The sequence below is a fragment of the Procambarus clarkii genome, chromosome 72, assembly GCF_040958095.1.
Source record: "Procambarus clarkii isolate CNS0578487 chromosome 72, FALCON_Pclarkii_2.0, whole genome shotgun sequence".
Taxonomy (NCBI): domain Eukaryota; kingdom Metazoa; phylum Arthropoda; class Malacostraca; order Decapoda; family Cambaridae; genus Procambarus; species Procambarus clarkii.
In genome coordinates, this window is record NC_091221.1 from 15,521,681 (window position 1) to 15,547,855 (window position 26,175).

Genomic DNA, 26,175 nt, shown 5'->3' on the forward strand with positions numbered 1-26,175 from the left:
ACACTGAAAATCCGCGAGAAGAATTGATGTGGGGGTAGTCACTGAGCGCGAGACAATGGTAAACTGAGGGGCAGCGGGGCAGAGGGGCGACGATCGCCGAACCACCACGCGCTAGGTCGGCCTGTACGCGTATCAACAAACTCGCGTCCCGAAGTAACCATCGCCTTCCGAGACAAATTTTTGGAGTAAATACTGCTCGCCTTCCGAAAACCTCGCATACAGGGACAATCGCATTCCGAGGTACCACTGTATACATATATATATATATATATATATATATTTATATATTATTAAATATGACCGAAAAAGTAAGATTAATAATTCTAACACGAATTTTCTCAATCTTTCGTACATTACGCTTCACTGTTGGAGGTAAATCAAAAATTAATTCTCCAAAATTCATTTTTATTTCTAGTCTGACGCGACACGGGCGCGTTTCGTAAAACTTATTACATTTTCAAAGACTTTAGTTCACAAATACACAACTGAATAGAACTTACGTATCTCCGATTTTATATCTACATTTGAGTGAGGTGGGAGGGGTGATGTGGCATTAACACAAGACAGAACAAGAGGGGATATTAATAGGGTATTAAAAGTATCAACACAAGACAGAACACAAACAATGGGTATTGAATAGAAGTGTTTGTAGAAAGCCTATTGGTCCATATTTCTTGATGCTTCTATATTGGAGCGGAGTCTTGAGGTGGGTAGAATATAGTTGTGCAATAATTGGCTGTTGATTGCTGGTGTTGACTTCTTGATGTGTAGTGCCTCGCAAACGTCAAGCCGCCTGCTATCGCTGTATCTATCGATGATTTCTGTGTTGTTTACTAGGATTTCTAATCCTAGAAATCCTAGGGACCATTCAGGCTTGTTTGCATATATATATATATATATATATATATATATATATATATATATATATATATATATATATATATATATATATATATATATATGCAATAATGATCACCAAAACACTGATCCAAGTATGCAGAATAACCACATGTGAAAAATAGAAAATGCTTAACGCGTTTTCGGCTAATTCGCCTTCATCAGAGCAAAGTAAAATGCAGATAAGAAAACATTGCTGATCAGACCTTTATATCTGCCTGTGCAGATCACCTGACCACCAAAAATAAGTGGAGGAAAGGAATTATAAGAAAGAAGGTAACTGCAGAAGGCCTATTGGCCCATACGAGGCAGCTCCTATTAATATCTCAAAGTGCCATACGTGTTAAATGATTGCTATATTATTTTGACATGCTATATTGAAGCTTAAATAGGGATCCAACTTGTACATAACGGGGCTCACACTAAGGCTGTTGTTACAATGTTTGATCAGAGCAGACTTGATCACGTTTCATTCAACAAAATCCTTACTTTTAACAATACATTTTGCCCCTGTGAAGTCGATAGAATGATTACATAAACTGGAATGTAGATACAATGCACTGGATTGCTGGGCTGTACAAATAGCATCCCTCTCAGCATCCCTCCCTCCCTCCGGTCGGCAGCGTGTTTCGCGTATTTTGACATCCAGCCTAAGAACTGCAAGTTGGATCGCCAGCGTGGAGAGTCTGGGGCTCCCCCCTCCCGGGGAGGGGGGGTTGCGCAGACCAACCCGTCCTCTTAAAAATAATGTCACTTTTTGCACGTATGCGTGCTATGGCCAAATTTGGACGTAATTTGAAATGAAATCTACTCACAAAAGTCACGTACTGTTCCGTTTTCTGTTTGAGTCGTCCGGCTTACTATGTAAGTGTTAGAAGAGGAAACTTTCAATTAACGTTTTGAAACTTTATGAGAATTTCCTGCCCACCTAACCTACCAGAGGACCCTTAACTTACTGTTGCTGAAAATAAAATCTCAAATTTATTTTCATTTTTTTTTCATTTTCAAATTACGTCCACTTTTGGCCATACTGGTAAACGGCCAAAAGCGACGTTATTTTTAAGAGGACAGGTTGCGCAGACGGTGCTGCAGCGACGTGATGACGTCATGCTAGTTAAATAATTTTGTTTGGGGAATTCTGTCCACTCGTTCGGCTTTCGGTAGCAATATTTTTACCAGAATAGGGGTTTGTTTTAGGGCGCCTACCTTTCTGGGTGCCTATCCCGATCGATGGCAGACATAGAATGCTCCCAACCACAAGGGGGTTTCTATAGGCCATTGCTCCTCATGCCTCTCTGAGGGGGCCAGGTTCTGGCTCGTGGTCCCCGGTAGGCAAGAACTCCTAGCACTTTGATGCCAGAAAGTTATACATATCCATTCAGCCTGAATAGCTCCGGGGAGCCTCCGGGACTCACCCAGAAAATGGCGTTTCATTACATTCAATGCTGGTTTTTTCTTGTCTCAATGCTGAATCTTGTCTGAAATTTTCTTGTCTGCCTTACTGATCTTTGGAATTTGTGTTTTTCAAGGACCTTGGAAAAGAATACAAAAAGGAAGAGGGAAAAACTGGACATCCATGTAAAATCAAAGAAGGACAAAATTTTGTTGCTTTGAAGAGTTTGTCCCTAGAGTTAAAATCTGGACAAGTTTTTGGTCTTCTGGGCCCAAATGGAGCTGGAAAAACCACTACTTTGCGAATCATGACAGCAGAGGAGAAACCTACAAAGGGAAAGGTAAGTGAATATAGATTTTACTTTTAATGCCTTCCCTGTAAAACTGGTATCATAAATTATGTGTGTTACTACATTTCATTCACTTGGGCATTAGGAGCCTCAAACACCTAACCTCCAGCATGGGAGACGAGGACTCTATTCTGAACTATGAGCTAGCCACAATATTGAAGGATTCCAAAGGCACCTCTGCTGCCCAAACTGGAACTTTAAGCCTTTCCTAGGCTTAAAGTTCCTACTTCCCTAGGCCATTTCATCATAGAAGAATTAGGTGATCCATGCCCGAGTAATATAAATTGTCAACCACAGTACTGTGGATAATAACTTTTCCGTCACCTGGGCACTAGAAGCAGGTGATAGTCGACCTACCTGTTGAAGGTTCTGGGGATCAGAGTCCCTGCAGCCTGGTCTCTAACCAAGTCTCGTGGTTGCTGGTCTGAACCACCAGACTGTTTGATGCGGATGCTCACAGCCTGACATATGAGTCACGGCCTGGTTGATCAGATATCCTTCGAAGATGCTTGTCGATTTCTCTTTTAAAGATTGTGAGAGGTCAGCCAGTTATGTCCTGTATGTATAGGGGAAGAGTGTTGAAATGTCTTGAAGCCTTTGGGCTAGCTATGAGCTAGCCCACAATAGAGAGCTACTTGAGAACAGATGAATTTAGGTTATCCACGCCCGAATCATAAAATTGTCAACCACACTACCGTGAATAATAGTATCACCTAATTCTTCTGTGCTCAAGTGACATCCAGGGAAAGGCTTAAAGTTCCAGTTTGAGGTTTAGTCAGCTTTGGTTTAGTTAGGTTAGGTCAGGTTTGCTTTGGTTTGTTTAGCTTTGGTTAGATTTAGTTAGCTTTGGTTAGGTTTGGTTTGGCTAGATTTGGTTAAGTTAGCTTTGATACTCAGAAAATGGTGTTTCATTACATTCAACGCTGGTTTTCTGAGGAAAGCCCCTATGGCTCCCTAGAGATACATACCCCAAAGAGAAGGAATAGAAAGGGCTAATCCGAGAGGGGGCCGACAAAAACTTCGCAACTCGAAGTCGAGACAACAGGCTGCAACCTGCGACCCAAAGTAACACAAGAATGCCCAGGAGAAGAAACGCTCACAAAATAACGGGTGGCCAGGAACCTGTGCGACCTCCAAATCCCCACGCCCGAACATGATGGGCTTGTGTTCCAAGAGGAACATGAGCCCAAAGACATGTTACCAACCACGGCAGCCAAACCTGCAAACAGCCGAACGGCATGAGCGTGAGGATAGACTGCAGGCCGGCTAGACTTAATAACCCTGCGGACGACCTGGGAGACTCGAGCCCTGGAATAGGGAACGAAGGAAACCGGATCAACTCAAAGTGCATCCCTAGCCACGCATACAGGTAATGGCGAAGAGCTGCAAGCGGACACAACATATGATGCACCCCCCGACCGAACCAACCAAGCATCTATAACCCAAGGACCACTCCGGAAAGCAGCCGTCACGTCCATCGCCCGAAAAGACAGAGAAGGCTGCAAACTCACAAACTCTCCCTGCCTCCCTCACCACCACCACTCTCCCTACCTCCCTCAACACCACCCCTCAACACCACCACCCCTCTCCCTACCTCCCTCAACACCACCCCTCTCCCTACCTCCCTCAACACCACTCCTCTCCCTGCCTCCCTCAACACCACTCCTCTCCCTCCCTCCCTCTCTCAACACCACTCCTCTCCCTCCCTCCCTCCCTCACTACCACCACCAATACTCTCCCTACCACCCTCACCACCACCCCCAACACTCTCCCTGCCTCTCCCCCTCAATGCCTCCCTCCATCAATCACTGCCTCCCATCCCTCCCGCAAGGCCTTGGAGGTCGGTGGCCTGTTGCCACGTGAGGGGCCGCCAATGCCAAAACAAACTCAATACCGACCTTCGGTAATATTGACCGCCAGACTGGTATATGAGGGTCCACATACTGATCTCCCAAACCAGTCGTTATTACCGGCAGATCGGTATAAAAGAGGCCGTTAAATTGAGTGGATACTGCCCTCCAAATGTACTCACTAGAAAGAAGACGAGAGAGATATCAAATAATATACACCTGGAAGATACTGGAGGGCCAAGTACCAAATCTACACAGTAAAATAACAACGTACTGGAGTGAACGATATGGAAGAAAATGCAGAATAGAACCAGTGAAGAGCAGAGGTGCCATAGGCACAATCAGAGAACACTGTATAAACATCAGAGGTCCGCGGTTGTTTAACATCCTCCCAGCAAGCATAAGAAATATTGCCGGAACAACCGTGGACATCTTCAAGAGGAAAGTAGATATATTCCTCCAAGGAGTGCCGGACCAACCGGGCTGTGGTGGGTATGTGGGCCTGCGGGCCGCTCCAAGCAACAGCCTAGTGGACCAAACTCTCACAAGTCAAGCCTGGCCTCGGGCCGGGCTTGGGGAGTAGAAGAGTTTGAACTCTTACAGTTGAAATGGAGTAGAACCCCACTCCCAGAACTACTCCCAGAACCCCATCAACCAGGTATCAACCAGGTATTTACTTTGCTGATTACCCCCTGTTCATGGGATGATGTTTTCCTGCTATGAAAATGCTTTGCACATGTGCATTACTGACTATTGTGCTGATGGGGATTTCAACTGTAAGAGTTCCAGACTTTTTTTTTAAATTTAACACCACTATTTCTCCCTTTACCAGGGTCTCTCTCTGTACAAACTTGTTTTTATTGTCAAAATTGCTCGAAACACTATGCGTACTAGTGGCTTTAGGTATTGTATGTACTACCTCTATCTTTAAATCAAACAGAATGTTTGTACTGTAACTCTGCAACTATGTATGTACTTTTCCTAAATAAATTATTATTATTATTGTTATTAGTAGTAGTAGTAGTAGTAGTAGTATTATACATTTGCTCAGGAGAGAGCGAATCACAATCTCAAATTTGGACACATTCCCCTGCACCTCTATCTGCCACACAGGAGACATTCTAGATTCATCTTCCTTTATAAGGTGATTGCTCTGATAACAGATCATCACAACATTTTTTTCTCTTCATTGCTTGTTGAAGCCCTAAACAACATATTAACTGCATTTCTTGATGCACTAGTAGCAGGATGCAAAAAATATGCACAGATATAAAACAGTGAGAGAGAGGGAGGGTTTTGTCCGCTGCGGGTAAACAAAAACAAACCAGTGCCACCAGCACCTCAGTGGCCGACTGCGAAACGATAAAGGCTTCCCTTGAGTGGAGGTGCCGCCTCGGGCCGAATCGCAGATGAATAGATGGAATAAACGAATGATTGAGCTCCGATAGAAAGGTCGGAAGTGTATATCCAATTTGCGCCTTGCAGGTTGCGAGATCAAAATTGTATTCTATATGCAATTAGCACTGGTCAAGGGTTAAATGTTGGAAAGATAAGGAGGTTTTCCCTTAGCAGGAAATTATGATTTGGTTGATTTTATATTATGTGACATATAGTATTAGTAATTATATGAATTAAATAATTAATTGAATGTACAATGAGGAACATTTGTTCATGTTATTTGAATTACTTTAGCTGTAGCAGGTACTTTTAGATTAATTTTCATATTTATTCTCTTGTATGTGTAATTTTAAATATGCTCACTTCCCCAAGGTACAAATTTGTGGTGAGACTGTGTCATCTAGTATGTCCAGTGTGTTTGAGGCAATGGGATATTGCCCTCAACATGATGCACTCTGGAAGAATATAACTGTTGCTGAGCACATAGAATGTTATGCAGAAGTGAGAGGAGTTCAGGAAGACCAAGTGAAAATGTAAGAAAATATTGCATATATTTTTTCTTGTTTATACCTGAAAAATATATTCTTCTGTATTTGACTCAGATACTCCCTAATGCAGGCATACTAAATGTCCCATTAGTTAGGTTCATAATAGTCAGGAGAGGTTAACATTATGCACCAGTATTGGAACAAATTCAATCCCTGTAATGCTATACTTGGCATCACAGGGCATCCTTCTGACCAAGCTGATCCTGAGGGATTGCCAGGTTCTAACCCAACCTTGCCAAACACATTACAAAACTACAACATTGTTACAATGTTCAGACAAATTGTAACATCTTCTAACAACTTGTAACAATTGTATAACAAGTTGCAATATCATTCACACATGTCACAAAAATTTTATAACAAGTTGTAAGAACTTTGTACTCATTTGTACTCACCTAGTTGTGCTTGTGGGGGGTTGAGCTCTGGTTCTATGGTCTTGCCTCTCAACCGTCAATCAACTGGTGTACAGATTCCTGAGCCTACTGGGTTTGTTATCATATCTACATTTGAAACTGTGTATGGAGTCTGCCTCCACCACATCACTGCCTAATGCATTCCATCTGTTAACTACACTGACACTGAAAAGTTCTTTCTAAAGTCCCTGTGGCTCATTTGGGTACTCAGATTCCACCTGTGTCCCCTTGTTCGAGTACCCCCCATGTTAAACAATTTATCTTTATCTACCCTATCAATTCCTCTTAGAATTTTGTAGGTCGTGATCATGTCTCCCTGATCTCTCTTATCCTCCAACGACTTTAGGTTCATTGCGTGCAGCCTTTCCTCGTAACTTATCCCTCTTAGTTCTGGAACTATCCTAGTGGCATACCTTTGAACTTTTTCCAGCTTAGTCCTGTGCTTGACAAGGTACGAGCTCCATGCTGGGGCCACATACTCCAGGATTGGTCTTACATATGAGGTATACAAGGTTCTAAATGATTCCTTACACAGGTTCCTGAAGGCAGTTCTGATGTTAGCCTCGCATACGCCACCGATGTTATTCTTTTTATGTGGGCTTCAGGAGACAGGTTTAGTTTGATATCAACTCCTAGATCTTTCTCTGTGTCCGTTTCGTGGAGGGCTTCATCTCCAATTTGGTATCCTGTTTCTGGCTTCCTGTTTCCACTGCCTAGTTTTCATTAGCTTATATTTACTCTGGTTGAACTGTAGTAGTCATTTGTTGGACCATTCATTCAGTTTGTCTAGATCATCTTGTAGCTTCATACAATCTTCCTCTGACTTAATCCTCCTCATAATTTTTGGATCATCAGCAAACATTGAGAGGAACGAGTCTATTCCCTCTGGGAGATCATTCACATATATCAGAAACAGTATAGGTCCAAGCACTGAACCCTGTGGGACTCCACATGGTGACACTTTGCCAATCTGAGACCTTGCCCCTCACAGTGACTTGCTGTCTTCTGTTACTTAGGTACTCCCTTATCCAATGGAGTACATTCCCTTTCACTCCTGCCTGCATCTCCAGCTTGTGAACTAGTCTCTTGTGTGGTACTGTGTTAAAGGCTTGCCTTGCAATCCAAAAATATGCAGTCTGCCCACCCCTCTCTTTCTTGCCTGATTTTTGTTGCCTAGTCATAAAATTCAATTAATCCCATGAGGCATGATTTGCCATCCCTGAACCCATGTTGATGTTGTGTTACAAATTCTTTCGCTCCAGATGTTTCACTAGCTTTTTTCACACAATCTTTTCCATCAACTTGCATGGTATGCAAGTTAGGGACACTGGCCTGTAGTTTATTGCCTCCTGTCTATCCTCCTTTTTGTATATCGGTACTACATTAGCAGTCATCCAAATTTTTGGCAGCTCCCCTGTTACCGGTGATTTGTTATACACTATGGAGAGTGGCAGGCACAGTGCACCTGCTCCTTCCTTCCTTTAGTATCCAAGATACTAGGTATACTATAGGTCCAGATTACATCTGGGCCTATAGCCTTTGTCACATCCAACTCTAGCAAAAGCTTCCTCACCCCTTCACTGGTAATCCCAAAGTTCTCTAGTAGTGCCTGGTTATCTATTCCCTCTCTCTGGAACTTCTATTTGCTCTAACATGAAGACCTCCTGGAATTTTTTATTGAGCTCCTCACACACTTCCTTGTCATTTGTCATGAATCTGTCTGCCCTCAACCTCAGTTTCATTACCTGTTTCTCAACTGTTGTTTTCCTCCTGATGTGGCTGTGCAGTAATTTAGGTTGAGTCTTTGCTTGCTATGTCATTTTCATATGCCTTTTTGCCTCTCTTCTCTCCTTGATGTATTCATCCCTGGGATTCTGGTACCTTTCTCTGCTCTCTAGTGTCCTATTATTTCTATAGTTTCTTCATGCCCTTGCACTTAGTTGCTTTGCTAGCTTCGGATATCAGGTGTGGGCGGAGGAGTGGTGGATGTGGGCAGCTGTGGGCACAAGAAGGGAGGAAGAGTGGTGGCTGTGGGAGGAGGAGTGGTGGGTGTGGGAAGCTGTGGGTTCAGGAGGGGTGGGTAACATGTACTAAGGTGAAAATAGGGAATGTTATGTATACAGACAGCCACTTGGTTTGCGAACTTGTTATCTGAAAGCTCCAGTTTCCCGAATGGGGTTGGGGTTTCATGCTTCATGAACTAAGTTTGGGTAGGCCTCGTGCCGGCCTGGGGTGGTTGGATGGTGGGTGGGAGATGCTCTAGTTTGCCCAAAGACCATGTCGGGGGCCACCTCTATAGTGCCTCTATTCTGTGATGTCACAGATTCATGGCCCATTTTTCCCATTGTTTTGATGTGTCACAAGGCTGGAGTATTCATTCCGTGACCTTGTTGGACATATCTGCACAACACAATCAAGGTATATCTGTGCACCATATTGGCTCCAAATGCACGCATTGTGTCAGTGATGGCTGACTGGTGGGTGGATGGATAACCTGGTTAACCTGGTTGATACCTGGTTGATGGGGTTCTGGGAGTTCTTCTACTCCCCAAGCCCGGCCCGAGGCCAGGCTCGACTTGTGAGAGTTTGGTCCACCAGGCTGTTGCTTGGAGCGGCCCGCAGGCCCACATACCCACCACAGCCCGGTTGGTCCGGCACTCCTTGGAGGAATAAATCTAGTTTCCTCTTGAAAATGTCCACGGTTGTTCCGGCAATATTTCTTATGCTTGCTGGGAGGACGTTGAACAACTGCGGACCTCTGATGTTTATACTATGTTCTCTGATTGTGCCTATGGCACCTCTGCTCTTCACTGGTTCTATTCTGCATTTTCTTCCATGTCGTTCACTCCAGTACGTTGTTATTTTACTGTGTAGATTTGGTACTTGGCCCTCCAGTATCTTCCAGGTATAAGGAAGCTCTTTCTGGCTGTAAATCGCAATTTTACCATCTAGTTGCTTGTTTTGGTTTACCTATATTTCAGGGTGCCCATCTCAGTCGATGGTGGAATGTGACGTACTTTTAATGTAAAGTGCTCATACACCATCGCTTTTTGCACCTCTATGAGGAAACTAAGATTTGGCTTGTGGTTGCCGGTAGGCATAAGAACTCCTGTGGCTGATGACCCCAAACTAATATAGCATATATCTTTTCGGATAGCTTCAGGGATCCTCCAAGACTTCCCCCCGGAAAATTGTGTTTCATTACATTTAACGCAGGTTTTTGACACATTTAGAAGCTTAAGTATGAAGGCTAACTTTAGCTTAAATTACTTAAAAATAGTTAAGTTTATTCTGATAAATTAATGGACTTAAATGAATGACTTGTTTAGATCCAGCACTAAAATGTACATGTATTTGCAGCTTAACTGATACATACCTGAAAGGTCTGGAAATAGAAGAACATAGGAAGAAAAAGAGTAAGAATTGTTCTGGAGGCACAAAACGCAAGTTGAGCTACATCATCAGTATGATTGGTAAGTTCCAAATTCTGCTTTTCAGAGCTAAGGCCTATTTGAATGTACCATAGCAGTCTCTAATATTGTCCGCCCAGGACTTCTTTTCCTGAGAGCTCTCTCAGTAGCTCCCTGTTACTAACCTCCTGAATATCATATCACACCAGGTCCTTGCTAGTCATTAACCTCTAATATGCAGTTCTGATCAAAAAGCACCTGTCAGCCTGTGCAAAACACAATAATTTGTTCATTTATGATGATACATGTGTATGCAAAAAATAAGGAAAATGCCAAAAAAGTTCCTTAACCACTGCACTGCGCCAAACGACAAATGCCGTTTGCCAATTTCTGCGCCAACCGACAAAAGTATTTTTTTATTTTTTCATACATGGTTGAAACTTGCTCACGGTAGGTAGGGTACGAAATGGACTCTTGGGACCTCCAGTGAGCGGCAGCTATCTTGGAAAAAAATTCCCAAAATGTCGTAGGGCTGCTGGCTGAGTTAGTACTGAGTGAGCAACCGTGGGTGGCACACGTGCCTCTGGCTCCCAAACACCTGTCCGACACGGTGTTGAAAGATCGTTCTCTCTCGGTGAAATTCAGACCTTAATGCTTGAAGAACATAAGGGTCATGATATTGATGAAGCTACGCACAATAAGGACCTAACACAAAGGTCGGATGCAAGTGATACAGCACCTATTAGGACGATACAGGGAGCGTATCCAGTTAAAAACTGCCGACTGGAGGGGGGGAGGGTTGTCGGGAAGCCTCCGGGTCTCACCCAGAAAAAGGTCTCACCCTGGTTTTCTGGGGGAACCCTGTTGGCTCCTCGAAGCTACCTACCAAAAGTCGAAAACAAGAAGGACTTACTCTGGAGGCGGTCGTTGCGCGCTCCCCAACATGAAGCCGAGACAACAGGCTGCAACCACCAACCCAAAACCACACAGGCCCGACGAGGCCCAGGAATATCAACAAAGGAACACACACAGCCCAAGACATGTTGCCGAAGATGGCAGCAAACGCAGCAAATGTACGAACGTCGTGGGCACGGGGATAGACTGCAGGTTTGGCTGGAACAAACCATCCCATGGGGATGGTTTGGGGGGTAGAAATAGCCTAAGCTACTCTATCCCATTGAGATGTATTTCTTTCTTATCTCAATAAACATACTTGAACTTGAACTTGATCTCATGGACGACCTGTGAGAACTGCACCCTGGAACATGGAAGAAGGGAAACCGGAGCAACCCAAAATGCGACCCCAGTCACGGAAGCCATGGCACATAAAGAATGGCAGAGAGCCGCAAACAGACACAACACACAACTCGCCTCCAGCTAGACCAACCAAGCATCAACAACCCAAGGACCCCCCCTCCTCCCCACCGTCCCCCAGGAAAGTAGCCGCCCCAGTCTTCACCGTAAAAGGAGGCGACTGCTACAAGCAAACAACCGAACATGAAGGACCAAAAGAGCAGAAACCCCTGTGCCGGAAGAGAGCATGACGCTCCCTGACCCGACCCCCAGAGGCCAATGCCAACAAGAAAAGTGCCTTGGAAAACAAACTAGAACCGAAGAGGCCACAACAAACCGAAGAGAAGAGAAGAGAGCACCTAATCCAAGGACCAGGACGGCTCAAGCGGCGCATGAGCAGGCCGGACGTGAACCACACCAGAGACAGCTCGCGAATTGGTGCAGATGGAACACCAAAACCAAAAGCAAACCGGAGCGGCTCCGCCACTCCGCACGAGACAAAGCAACAATATGTGGCAAGATGACAGTCCCGAACCCCCACCAGAGAAGGACAAGACCACGCCAACAAAAACTCAGCATTCCTAGGAAGGGACAAAAAGAAAATGGAAGGACCGCCAAAAAAACCCATACCGCCACCGAGACGAAGCAGGCAGGTGGGACACCATCAACGAAGCCACCTGAATATCAATAGATGGTGAGAGACTCAAGGCAGAAGTACCAGACTGGAGGACTCAAGGAGGAACCTGAAACAGCCTCATTACGGAACGGACCGAGCATGGGAAGAGGCGTAGCCACGGGAAAACCCCGGGTGCGAACACCGAGCAAGCAGCACTAGAAACCAAGGCTGGCAAGGAACCAGATAGAATGTCTGCCGCACAGAAAACTTCCCAATGCTAGCGAGCTCGTCAGGTGATCGGAGATGCTGTGGTTCCATCGCAAGGCTTGTGAGAAGACGCATTGTGAGATCAGGAACGTGCCAACTGGCGGGTTAATCCAGGAACCTGGACCTAGATTCAGGAAGCTCTGTGTATTTCTTCGTAAGTGGGTTTGCTACGAAGGTTCCTAAGTGCGCCCTAAGAAGATGCTTAGGTGCGATTCAATAAGGTCCACTTAGGAAGAAATTTGTTGGTTCACCTGCGTGCCGATAGAGGTCACTACTGTGTTTCGTTTGGCCAATGAGAGAGCAGCAACATTCTTCATATTGAAGATTTAGCGCTGGTTTATCGGAGCTCTACTGCCTCCTATTTACGTCGAATTTTCTTATAAAATTAGTATATTTCGAAGTAAAACAATGTTTTTTCAACTTCTACAGCCAGCACCGACATTGTAGTAAACAAATATGTTACATTTGTTGTTTACCTACGTAATTCTAAGAGATACTGTGTAGCTGTCCTTGTTGCTCGGAAGATGCGCTGACAATTATTGTATATATTTACTGAATTTACCCAAGGGCCACTAACTATCTAGTGACCTCGAAGAGGACAGAAAGCCGGCGGCTTGTTAAAGGACCCGCCAATTGTCTTAATGATATTTTTTAGCTGGAATTTGGCATTTACGGCTTCAGTGGGTAGGCGGTTCCATGGGTTTATAGCCCTCTTGGAAAAAAACATCTGTTTTCAGTCCTACTTGAGAGAACATACTCTCCAACACTATATTTGTGATTGTCCTGTTATCAGTGACTTCATACCAAATGGTATGAGGTATTTTGAGCTCTGTAATTACTTCATACACTCAGGAATATTGGAAGATATTCTTGTGCTGCACCCAGATTTTGCCAGTGGAGGCTAATAGATCAGCATTAAGTATTTTGTTCTCTCCTAATTCCATGTATGACTGGCCATCCTGTGAGGTGAGGATGTTGGATGAGCTTGTAGCTGGTTTTTGATCTACACTGTGTGGTCCTTTATACAGAATAGGGAAGCAGCACATTGCTGTGTATACCTAAACATGTTTAAAAATACATTGTTTGAGAGGAGTCTTGTAGAAACTGGTAAGAGTAATTATAATATAATGTTTCCATGATTCAGTGCTTACCTCTTGTGAAAATTGCTTAGAGTTGTTTAGTCAGAGTTTATTTGTTTTTTGTATTGAGGTTGGTATTTTCTAAATTGATTCCATGTACAGTATGTCTAACCATCCTGTGAGATGGGAGTATTAGATAAACTTATAGCTAGTTTTTTATCTACACTGTGTAATATTCCATATAGAATAGGGTAGCAGCACATTGCTGTGTATACCTAATCTTCTTAACAAAAATCAGTACTAAAGATTTTAAATTATAGTTTGTATTATTACAAATTCAGTACTGTATTATCCTTATTAAATCATGTTGACCATGGATCATTAAGATCTCATGTTGATATGTAATAGTCATATTTCTTTTGAACTGCTAATCCATGCTAATCATTCATTAAATTGTGCATTATGTCTCAATTTTTCACTTCCTTGGATATACTGTACAGTACAAAAAGATAGGATAAAAATAAACCAGTAATATTTCTTTCATTATATTTTTCATTTAAATAACTGCATCAATATTTTTACAGCTGACAGGATTTGTTTTACCATACAGGTGCATTATTTGTTAAAAAAAAATTTGGTTTATTGTTACACACAATGGTGCTACATAGCCTTCCCAGCTTGGTGCCTTTTTCTAATACTTACTGATTAAAAAATAAATAATAAATACATTTTATTCAGGAAAAGTACGTACAGTTGATTTACAAACATAATGTTGGATTTATAGACAGAGCTAGTACATATAATACCTAAAGCCACTAATACTCATAGCATTTCGGGCATGGTGTGGGGGAAAAACACAGACTAAAACTTAATAGTAATCGGGATTAGGTATAAATTGTGTTGAAAGAAGGAATAAAAAATACAAAAAGGGGGTTAACATAGCATAAATCAGCAATTGCACATGTTGGTGAACAGCGTTGTTTAAAAAATAGCAAGACATGGGTTGACATTTAGGAGGTAAGTTAGGTTACATGGAGTTAATTAGGCAGTACTTGGTTTAACTCTTAAACTGGTTGAGAGAGGTACAGCCTTTGACATGATTCGGGAGGTCATTCCACATTCTGGGTCCCTTGATTTGTAGAGCACTTCTAGTTTGGTTACACACAGCCAAATTGTGTAACAGGAAGAGGTCTTGGACACAAATTTGTTTCATGCTAAATGTAGAGGAATCAGCTGAGTATTCCTCAAATAAAATAAGTTGCCTCAGCTTATAAGGTAAATAAAATAAGCATTTCTCAAATAAGTAGCTGCCTCACCTCACTACCTTACTGCTACATAGCCTTCCCGGCATGGTGCCTTCTTTTGATAATTACTTGTTCCACACCCAAATTGTATAACAGGAAGAGGTCTTGGACCCCTACTTCCCTCTCTCTTTTTTAATAATCTATATAGTCATAATTATAGCTTTAAGTATTCAATGAATAAAGTTTTTGACATTTTTACCCTTTTCCTTACCTAACATCATTTGTGCAGCATATTTTTATTTTATGTCTCACCCAGATTTAATTTCAAAATAAAACCAAACTAAATAAATTAGAAATGGGTATGTATAGCTAAGGTACACCCTTACTACTAGGTGAACAGGGGCATTTGGTGATAGTAAATGATCCCCTCAGGCAGGGCTCATCACCTTCTCTCATTTTTCATGTTCACCAGTGTTTATTTACTTAATAACTACGGGTATAATATCTTGCTATTATAAAACTAATTCTGCTATCATCAAACACATATTTACTTCAAGTTTCAAGCAGAGAATGCATATATAACTAACACGAAGGACTCCTCTCCACTAGATTCACCAGCTATAATATTTTGGTCATGTTCCAATATCATAAATCGATCTCAGTGTTATGTAGTAGAGAAAAAATTACTTATATATCCAGTTTACGTAAAGCTACGAGTGGTCGAAACCACACTTAAATCCCGGAATGAACTTACGAAGGTTTTTCCACTTAGGGTAGCTACTTGAATACGGACGTAGCCGCCACGAAGGCGCTAAGAGGAAAAACGTTCTTAGCTAAGAGGAAAAACCTTCGTAAGTACCTTCCTGAATCCGACCCCAGGAACCCAAACCCGACGAGCCGGTAAAGAACCAACCCAGGCAAGCAGACATGACCCGTCCGGGAGGACCATCCCCCCCCCCCAGACCCTGAAGGACTAACAAGTCCAACAACAGACGACAACAAGAAGCCGCTAGCAGAAAAATGCTGAGCCGCACCGCCGACCCTAAGTGACACAGGCCCGACTAGGCCCAGGGACGTTCACGAGGGAACGAGCAGCCAGGACCCTGTAATTACCTAAGTGTAGTTACAGGATGAGAGCTATGCTCGTGGTGTCCCGTCTTCCCAGCACTCTTTGTCATATAACGCTTTGAAACTACTGACGGTCTTGGCCTCCACCACCTTCTCATCTAACTTATTCCAACCGTCTACCACTCTGTTTGCGAAAGTGAATTTTCTTATATTTCTTCGGCATCTGTGTTTAGCTAGTGTATATCTATGACCTCTTGTTCTTAAAGTTCCAGGTCTCGGTAAATCTTCCCTATCGATTTTATCAATTCCTGTTACTATTTTGTATGTAGTGATCATATCACCTCTTTTTCTTCTGTCTTCTAGTTTTGGCATATTTAATGCCTTTAACCTCTCCTCATAGCTCTTGCCCTTCAGTTCTGGGAGCCACTTAGTAGCATGTCTTTGCACCTTTTCCAGTTTGTTGATGTGCTTCTTAAGATATGGGCACCACACAACTGCTGCATATTCTAGCTTTGGCCTAACAAAAGTTGTGAACAATTTCTTTAGTATATCGCCATCCATGTATTTAAAAGCAATTCTGAAGTTAGAAAGCGTGGCATAGGCTCCTCGCACAATATTCTTTATGTGGTCCTCAGGTGATAGTTTTCTATCTAGAACCACCCCTAGATCTCATTCTTTATCAGAATTCTTTAAAGGTTTCTCACATAATATATAGGTTGTGTGGGGTCTATGTTCTCCTATTCCACATTCCATAACATGGCATTCATTAATATTAAATTCCATTTGCCAAGTGGTGCTCCTCCAAAAACCCCGTGCCCGAATGTCAGCCTAGGACATGTTGCCAAAGACGGCAGCAAGAGCAGAGAAGCGACGAACGTCATGGGCACAGGAATAGACTGCAGGCTGGCTAGCCTTAATAACTCTGCAGACGACCAGGGAGACCCGCACCTGCGAACAGATTAGAAGGGAAACTGGAAACCGGATAAACCCAAAGGGCGTTCCCGGACACAGAAGTCGTGGCGCACAAATAACGGCAAAGAGCCTCCACCGGACACAAAACATGATGCATCCCCGGCCAAACCAACCAAGCACTAACAACGCAGGGACTCCTTCGGAAAGCAACAGTCTCATTTGTCACCAGAAAAGAAGGAGACGGCCGCAGACGATCAAAACCATCACGAAGACCTCAAGAGCAGAAACCTCTGCGCTGGAGGAGAGCATGAAGCACCCCAACCCGACCCCCAGAGGCCAATGCCAACAAAAAAAGAGCCTAGGAGAAACAATCCTGAACCGAAGGGGGGGCACAACAAACCGAGGAGAAGAAAGAAAAGAGTGCACTCTGTCCAATGACCAGAATGGCTCATGCTGCGCATGAGCAGGCCGGAGGTGAAACAATGCACGAGACAGCTTGCGAAACGGCGCAGAAGTAACATCAATACCGAAAGCAAGCTGAAGCAGCTCTGCCAGCACTGCATGATGCGAGGCGACAGGATGGGGCATGATGACGGCCCCAAACCTCAACAAGAGAAGGACAAGACCACGCCAACAAACGCAGCTACCTAAGAAGGGACAGAAGGAAAAGGAAGGACCGCCATAAAACCCCACACTACCGCCAAGAAGAAGCACGCAGGTCGGACACCATCAACGTAGCCACCTGACCACCAACAGATTGATTGACAGTTGAGAGGCAGGACCAAAGAGCCAGAGCTCAACCCCCGCTAACACAACTAGGTGAGTACAACTAGGTGGGATGGTGAGAGACTCGAGGCAGAACCGAACCAGCCCCACCATGGGCCAATCAAGCCTAGGAAGAGGCAGAGCCATGGGAAGATCTAGGGTATGACCGCGAAGCCAGCAGTGCCAAAAACCCAAGCCGGCAAAGGAGGAGATGGAACGTCTGCCGTACAGAAAAACATCCCAATGCCAGCGAACCCGCCAGGAGATCGGAGATGACAGTCCCGACGCGAGACTCTAGAGAAAGGACACAGATATACTGTGAAAACGCCAACAGGCAGGGTAAGCCAGGAAACCAGGAATCCAGAAATCCAAACCTGGCAATAGGAGAGCCAAAAGGCACAAACAAAACACACAACCACGTGTAGGATAAAATGAGAAAATGGAAAAACACAAAAAAAAAAGAAGAAAAGCCCCAGCACCAACAGCCAGAGACAAGAGCGTAGAAGGAAGATGAGGAACGAAAAAGACAAGTAGCAAACGGGAAAACAGGAATGAAAGGGACATGACCAACAACACACAGAGCTGCTGGTCATGTCCCAACAAGTCATGCCAACAACACAGAGTTGTGTGACACAACCCAACACAAGACTTAAAGGAAAAAGGTGCAAAGGTATACCACCAGACCAGTACCCGAACCAAGGAGTACGAGCAACGAGGATATGATCACTACATTTAAGATACCCAAAGAAATTGATAAGGTAGAGAAAGACCGACTACGGGACCCCCAGGGGCACACAAACCACGGGACACTGGTGGAATGAGAGCCCAAACGAGCCAAAGAGACATGGGAAATAAGTATTGCAGTGTCAGAGTAGTAGGCAAGCATAACACACGAAGAAGCGATGTGGTGAGGGATGACACCACACACAGCTTCAAGCGCAGATATGATAGAGCCCAGCAGGCTCAGGAACCTGCACAGGAGCGAATGATAGGTGAGAAGTGGGACCAAAAAGCCAGAGCTCAACTCCCACAAACACAACTAGGGAAGTACTGTACAGAGAATCCAATGGATATGGAAGGGCTAAGCCAAGCGCTGCAAGACAGGCAAGGAAAGAGTAGCCCAGATAAGACCATGGAAAAACAGGGCCGTGACCCCCCCCTTGCAACCATTAACCCAGACGAACAAGTAAGGCCCCAGGGAAAAGCACGAAGGGCCAAACAAAATGCCACAACTAATCCCCAATACGCATTCGTAGCATGAAAACTGCAACAAAATGTCACCTCAGAACATCCTGACAGTAACACTTACCCCATAACCTATACCCCCACCATTGTACTGCATAACCTGGTGGAGGTGGGGCCTCTAGCTGAACTCAAGCATGGGTTGGACATGCATAAGAGTGGGGCTGAATGGGTATAAATAGGAGCTGCCACATATTGCCCAATAGGCCTGCTGCAGTCACCTGTGTTCTGATGGTCGTATATACGTATCCAAAAACCACTAACCAGCGCCTTGCCGAAAAAGAAGCCAGACCGCATAAACTACCTGCAGAACGTAGGCATGAACGTGTCACGACACAACTTAGCCAAAAAGATTCCAGGAGCACCGCCAGCGGAAGAAGGCAGAGCCACACATGCAGAAGAAGAGTAGGGTAGAAGCAAAGAAGGAGCCCCACACCCAAATGCAGGGAAAACCCGGCGTCCTCCCCATAGCAACAATCCAGAACACCACCAGGAGCTACAGGGCACGGACTAGAGAATGGAGAGGAGCGACAGGTGATGCACCCAAGAGAAAAAGGACGCAGAACCCCAGCACACGTGCACACCGCCCATATCAAAACAAACAACCGTGGCGTATGCGCAGCAAGGATGCCATATGTGGGTTGCTAGAAGTCGCAAGCTGAAGAAAGAAACCACGAATGTGACTAGAAAACCAGACAAATAGTGTTGTAATGACCAAATCCCAGATAAGAGTACACAGGGCAGCAGCCAACCGTAGTCAAAAAGAGCACTAAGGAGTGAAAATGAACACAGCACAGCTTCCCATTTGGGCTACAAGGATCCCAATCTGGCAACCCAGTGAAGCGCAGGACAGTGCACGGAGAGACGAGACAAACACAAAAGAACGAAACAGGATTGGAAACCAGGAAGCTCTGAGAATGACCAACAAGTCCCAGAAAGGACAGGAAGAAGCAACAACAAAAGAACAAAGAAGCAAGCATGAAGCACAAAGGCACAGAAGGCAAAGTCGCACCTGAGACCAAAAGTCATGCAGAACCCCAAGAAGAGGGGAACATGACCGTGAAGGCCCGTCCCAAGAAGAAGGGTGGAGAAACGTACCCACCAACAGGACAGACCCGACGGATCCAAGGGACAAGGATCCGATCCCGGGGAGGGGCTGGCTCCCAAAAACATGTATGGAGAGTAATGGGGGGGGGGAAGAAAAACCTGACTCCTCGTAACCACAAGTCCCGCTCAGAGGGTAGAAAAACCCAGGCGGGGTCCAACAGGGCCCAAGACCCCCCAAGGCAGCCCCTCTCCAGCCCCGGGATCCCACACGACAGGCCTTAGGGCCAAGATGTCCCCCCAAATCCCCAGCCTAACAAGAAAAAGCCGGGACGGCCGGAAAAATACTAAGGAAGGAAGCCCACTAGCAGACTCATACAACACGGCTGGAGGAACAAGCTCAAATGCCTCTGTCGCAACCCCAAAAGGGGAAATCCCCGAGACCGCCTGAGTCTCAAGACCATCGAAGCCCCGCTCTGACATGAAACCCACAACCGGTAAGGATCCGGATGCAGGGAGGAAGGGGGGGGGGGGGGTCCATAACAGGGAAAAGACAAGGAGACACGGAAGGAAACAAAACCGAAGTGACCAACACCCCCACGCCCCGTCACACAAACTGAAACGGGGCAGCCTCGGGGTTTCCGGGGAGCAAACAACCTAGCTTGTTGCCACCACCGAAACTCAATATGCAACGCCCATGCTACCTGCACCCGCATAGTCAGCATAAGACAGGGTAATCGAGCCACAAACAAGCAACAAACTCGCAGGGCTCCGGGTCAAAGGTGCCACCTTCGCAGCAGATGGAGTCAAAAACAGTGAGAGTCACCCTGAGAAGAGGGGACAGAGCAGCCCTTGAACTCGCACAAAGCGAGGGGAAACACCGGGGTCACAGCCAACGGAACCCATGCGCCCCCCAGGGGATTCCCAGGGTCCAGAGCGTTTAACTGAATTCACACCCAGGTAATCCCAGGCAGGGTACTGCTAACCGGCGCCCAAGTTTACCAAACAACTTTCTAAGAACTGAACCCCCGGGACGTGTACACTCACGGGGACCTAGCAGGGAGAACCACCGGAAGAAGGAAGAGTACGCAGTACACAGAGAACAAGAACCAAGGCAGACCCCCCCTCCCCACCAGGGAGACAAACAAAATGAAAAAAAAACTGCAAGAGGACAATGCACCCAGGCAGAATTGAGCCGGCCATTATGATTGGTGAAAACAAGTTGCGCAGTACTCTGTGCCCCTATCAATGCAAACTGTTCCCTACCCCAAGGCGAACAAGGGAGACAGAACACCCTAGCACACAAAGGGCAGCCGAAGACCAAGCAGTAAATGGCCTAGCAGAGGCAGAACCCAAGGAACTTATGGAAGGTGGCCCCAAGCCCCAACGGCAGTACTTACTGGGCACCAGGGGAAGGAAACCCTAGGCACATGCAACCCGAGTACTAGAGAATCACTCCCGGTTCATGCACCACCTAAAAGACAGTCGCCACACACTAGGTACAGTGCTGAAACAACCACCGGAGCCAGAGCACACGACCTCAGCCTTTAGCATCAGCCTTAGAACTGAAGGGTGGATAGCCGGCGCGAGAGGTCTGGGACTCCCCCAGGGAGCCAACGAGGCGACGTGTGATGTCATGATCGTTTGCTCATTTCTTTTAGGGGAGTTCTATCCACTTGTTCAGCTTTTGGTAGCAATATTTTCACCAGAATAGGGGTTTGTTTTGGGATGATTACCTTTCTGGATGCCTGACCCGGTCGTTGGCAGACATAGATTATTGGCCATTGCTCCCCATGCCTCTCTGAGGTGGCCAGGTTCTGGCTCGTGGTCCCCAGTAGGCCCACAGAACTCCATACACATGACTGATGCTAAAGTCTGACATTAGCATATCAGCCTGGTAAGCTCCGGGGAGCCGAAGGGGCTCTCCCCAGAAATGACCAGGATTCTGATAATAGCTGGATTGTGGTGATAATTAGCGATGTGCTCTATGGTGGGAGGAGTAATGCTGAAGGAGGGAGAGAGGTGGCATCGTTTTCTCTGTGTGAGCACCTTTTAGTGACTGGACTTACCAAACCAGCTTAGTGGTTCGTTATGGTGAACACAAATGTAGATTCTTATATATATATATCGTGTGTATAGAGTGTAATAAGAGCAATAGGAGTATGTTGGGAGCAGCCATTTTGGTGAGGGAAGGGGCATCGTCTATATGACATGTCATGCTGTGTACTGGTGGCCACTATGCTCTTTGGGTACCATACCAACTTATTTGTACAGTTATGGTGAATAAAACATGTAGATACTTATATGTAATATGTGTGTATAGTGTAATAACACCACAAACAGTATTGTTGAGGGAGAAATATTAGTGCTTGTGGCCTTGAACCAGTGAGGGAGGCAGCCACCAGCTGACTGTGTGTAGCTACATCTCTTATTGCCTGAACTCACCATAGAAGCTTAGTTGTACAGCTATGGTGAATAAAACATGCAGATACTTATATATAATGTGTGTGTATAGTGTAATAATAATACCACAAATAGTATGGTTGGAGGAGGAAAGTTAGTATTTTTGGCCTTGAATGAGTGAGGGAGGGGAGGGAGCATTACCTGACTCCTTGTGGTGACTTGTGTTATTGCCTCAACTCACAATACCAGCTTAGATGTACAGATAAGGTGAACAAAACATGTAGATATGTATATATAATGTCTGTATATAGTAAATAGAAGCAAAAACAGTATGGTGGGAGGAGAATGTTGGTGAGATGAGGTGAGGAAAGGAAGGGAGTGGTGGCTAGTGGCTGGCTGGCTGGTGTGTAGCGGCCACTCCTTGTTGCTTTTTGACTCACCATACCAACTTAGTGGTTCGTTATGGTGACCAAAACATGCAGATACTTACATATAACTTGTGTATATAGTGTAATAAGTGCAAAACTATTTGTTTATTGTTTTATGAACATAATAATTGAATCACTAATATGTACACCATAATTTTGAGAATAGTGATGGTTCAAACATTTTATTATATAAATATATCACACTACATACTATTGAATAATATTACTGCAAAATACTAAGAAAAATCAATCAGAGACATTGAAATAATTAGGTTTCCACCTCTGATGCTTGCTCTGTCAATGCCTCTTTCTGGGGGGAACCCCATTGGCTCTCCTGAGCTATCCAGGCTGATGTTGCTAATATTAGACTTTGGCATCAGTCAGTGTGAATGGAGTTGTTTAGGACTACTGGGCACTGCGAGCCAGAACCTGGCCCCCTCAGAGAGGCACGAGGAGCAATGGCCTATAGAAACCCCCATGTGGTTGGAGGCATTCTATGTTTGCCATCGACTGGGTCAGGCACCCACAAAGGTAAGCATCCGAAAACAAACCCCTATTCTGGTTAAGAAATTGCTACTGAGAGCCGAACTAGTGCATAGAACTCCCCAAACAAAAACGAGCTAACGAGCATGATGTCACTACGCCGCCGTCTGCGCAGCTTCCCCCTCCCCGGAAGGGAAAAAGAGAAGCCTCAAACCCCTCACGCCGGCTACCCAAGACCCCAGTTCTGAGTCTGATGCGCTAGGCTGAAGTCGTGTGCTCTGGCTCCGGTTTTTATCTTCAGCTCTGTGCCCTTGAGGTGTGGTGGCTGTCTCATAGGGGGTGCGGGAGCCACGAGTTATTCTTCAGTACTCGGGCTGCATGCACCTCGGGTTACCTTAACTAAGTGCCCAGTAAGTACTGCCCTTGGAACTTGGGGCTATCTTCCCCAAGTTCCTTGGGTTATGCCTCTGTTTGTTTGCTGCTCGGCTTTCGGCTGCCCTTTGTGTGTTGGGGTGTTCTGGCTCCCTTGTTCGCCTTAGGGTTAGAGGCAGTTTGCACTGATAAGGGCGCAGGGTACTATGCAGCTAGATTTCACCTATCATGGTGGCCAGCTCATTTCTGCCTGGGTACATTGTCCTTGTTGGGTTTTATTTTTGTTTTTGTTTTCCCTGCCTGGTGGGGGGGGGGGGAGTCTGCCTTTGCTTGGTTGCCCCCCACCTGTTTATTGTACACTTATGTATTTCTCGTGGTACCTTCTGCTAGGTCTCCGTGAGTGTACACGTCCCAGAGGTTAAGAAGATTGTTGATAGACTTGGGTGCCGATTAGCAGTACCCTGCCTGGGCTTCCCCGAGCATGTGTTCCGTCTTAGGACCCTGGGAATCCCGACAAGGATGCATGGGTCCGATGGATGTGACCCCCGAGTCCCCACCTCACTTTGTGCGAGTTTGAAGATTACTCTGTTCCCTTTTCTCAGGGTGACTCATTGTTTTTGCCTCCGCCACGTTGCCTGCTGGGTCAGTGACATCTTCATCCCGGAGTCCTGTGAGTTTTGTTGCTTGTTTGTGACATAGTTACCCAGTCCAATGATGACTCTATGCGGGTACAGACAGCACAGGCATTGCTCGTTGGGTTAAGGTGCTTGCAACACGCTAGGTTCTTTGCTGCCCGGAAACCCTGAGGCTGCCCCGTTTTGGTTGGTTGGGACCCGGGCTTGTGGGTATTGGGTGCTTTGGTTTTAGTTCTGTCAGCACCCACTTGTCTTCTCCCTGTTGTGGTTCAGTCTGGACCCCCTTCCCCCTGCATCCGGCTCCAAACTGTCTGTGGATTTCGGGGTCAGGGGCCGGGTTTCATTGGTCTTGAGACTTAGGCAGTCTCGGGGATTTCTACTTCTGGGGTGGCAATGAAGGCATTCGAGCCTGTTCCTCCAGCTGTGGCATATGGGTCTGACCAGTGGGCTCTCTTCCTTAACCCTTGTGTGGCTCCGGGCTATTTAGTATTTGTCACCTACAGGCACATACCAAAAAAAAAAATATATATATATTATTTTTTCTTCCTAACCTATTAAGTTGTGTTCCCTGACCATGAGAAAAAATAAAAAAAAATTCAATTGTACTTACCGACAACATAATTGAGCCGACAATATGGGCGATGACATCACTCCCTGCATGATCGCTCATGCACGGTGCATCCCAGAGGCGTTGCATGCAGTTTTCAAGCAGCCACAGTTTCCATGAATTTATTTTCGAGTCATTATTTACAGTGTCTAGGCCTATTTTATTAGCAATATTAGTCACTAATTGTGTTGCATATAATGTTACATCACAGTTATTGTCAATAACAATAATTGTGTGCAGTCGACAGCACACAATGGAACTGCACACGCTTCACACCATGTTTGCACCACTTTACTTTTCTGATCTCTCCTTTTTGTTGTTTTACAAACTAGGCATTCACGTTGGCCTATTGCACACTTCCCTGCTGGTGGCAAATGTTTTAGTCTGTGTGCTTGTAAGGCCTCCATGTACGTGAGCCTGGGTGTAGCAGCATGCTGCCACACTGGGTTCATGGTAGGTCTTTGTATGCCAGGGACATCTTTACCAAACTTTGCTAATAACTGTGTCACAAGTGTAAAAGCCAACGCACGGAAACTAGGTTTACGTCCAGTTTTCACCAGATACATATTATAGCACTTCAACATGCTCATGTCAACAAAATGGAAAAACACTTTTTTCATCTATTTCAATGTTTTCCGCACACACTCGATAGTGCCAACCATCATGTCAGCTTTATCAATCAAACGCATGTTGATATTATAGATAACCCACAATCTGGGTTATATACTGGTTCTTTCGTTACACGGTTCACCTTGCCACTGTTCACCATTGTACCATCATGAACGGTTGTCAGCATGTTCACTTCTCTCTTGTCTTTCCACCGAATCGAGAGTATTTAATCACATTTTCGTAGCTGGCACTCGCCAACTGCAAGTCTACCGTCAAACACTGGCATTTCCCTTCTTCGTGCCTTTACTGTACCAACCAATCCGGTTCTATTATCAATATTCAAGAACCTAGCTAGCAATGGACTTGTATAGTAGTTATCTGTGTATAAGATGTGGCCCTTGTTCATCCATGGTGCCATCAGTGACTTCACCACACAACCCGAGAAACCATGTTCTTCGTTTCCGGGAATATCTACATCGCTAGCTGAATACAGAATCATATGTAACATGTATCGTGTTTCACAGTCACACAGTACAAAGAATTTCAATCCAAATCTGTTTCATTTGGCAGGAATATACTGCTTGAATGAAACACCTCCTTTGAAAAGCACAAGGGATTCGTCAATCACCAGCTTCTGTGCTGGTACATAAAAATCTTTGAACTTTCCAATCACTTCATTCATATAGTGCCTCACTCGCTAAAGTCTATCATCCTCTGTCCGGTCCTCATTACTTGCAAAATGCAGACACCTGAGGAGTATCTGAAACCTGTCTCGGGACATATATTTCCCGAAGAAAGGTGTTAGAATAGTCAGATCTTTGCTCCAGTAATCTGTGATAGCGTGTTTGAC

General features: G+C 45.1%; 1 protein-coding gene across 1 annotated transcript in view; it reads left to right on the forward strand.

Moving 5' to 3' along the window:
* The window catches only part of LOC123773774 (cholesterol transporter ABCA5), a 567,017-nt gene that overhangs the window by 432,703 nt on the left and 108,139 nt on the right, over window positions 1–26,175 (forward strand). The window contains exons 26-28 of the mRNA XM_045767705.2: window positions 2,427–2,630; window positions 6,260–6,420; window positions 10,209–10,321. Coding sequence (XP_045623661.1) covers window positions 2,427–2,630; window positions 6,260–6,420; window positions 10,209–10,321 — 478 coding nt within the window. The remainder of the gene's footprint in view (window positions 1–2,426; window positions 2,631–6,259; window positions 6,421–10,208; window positions 10,322–26,175) is intronic.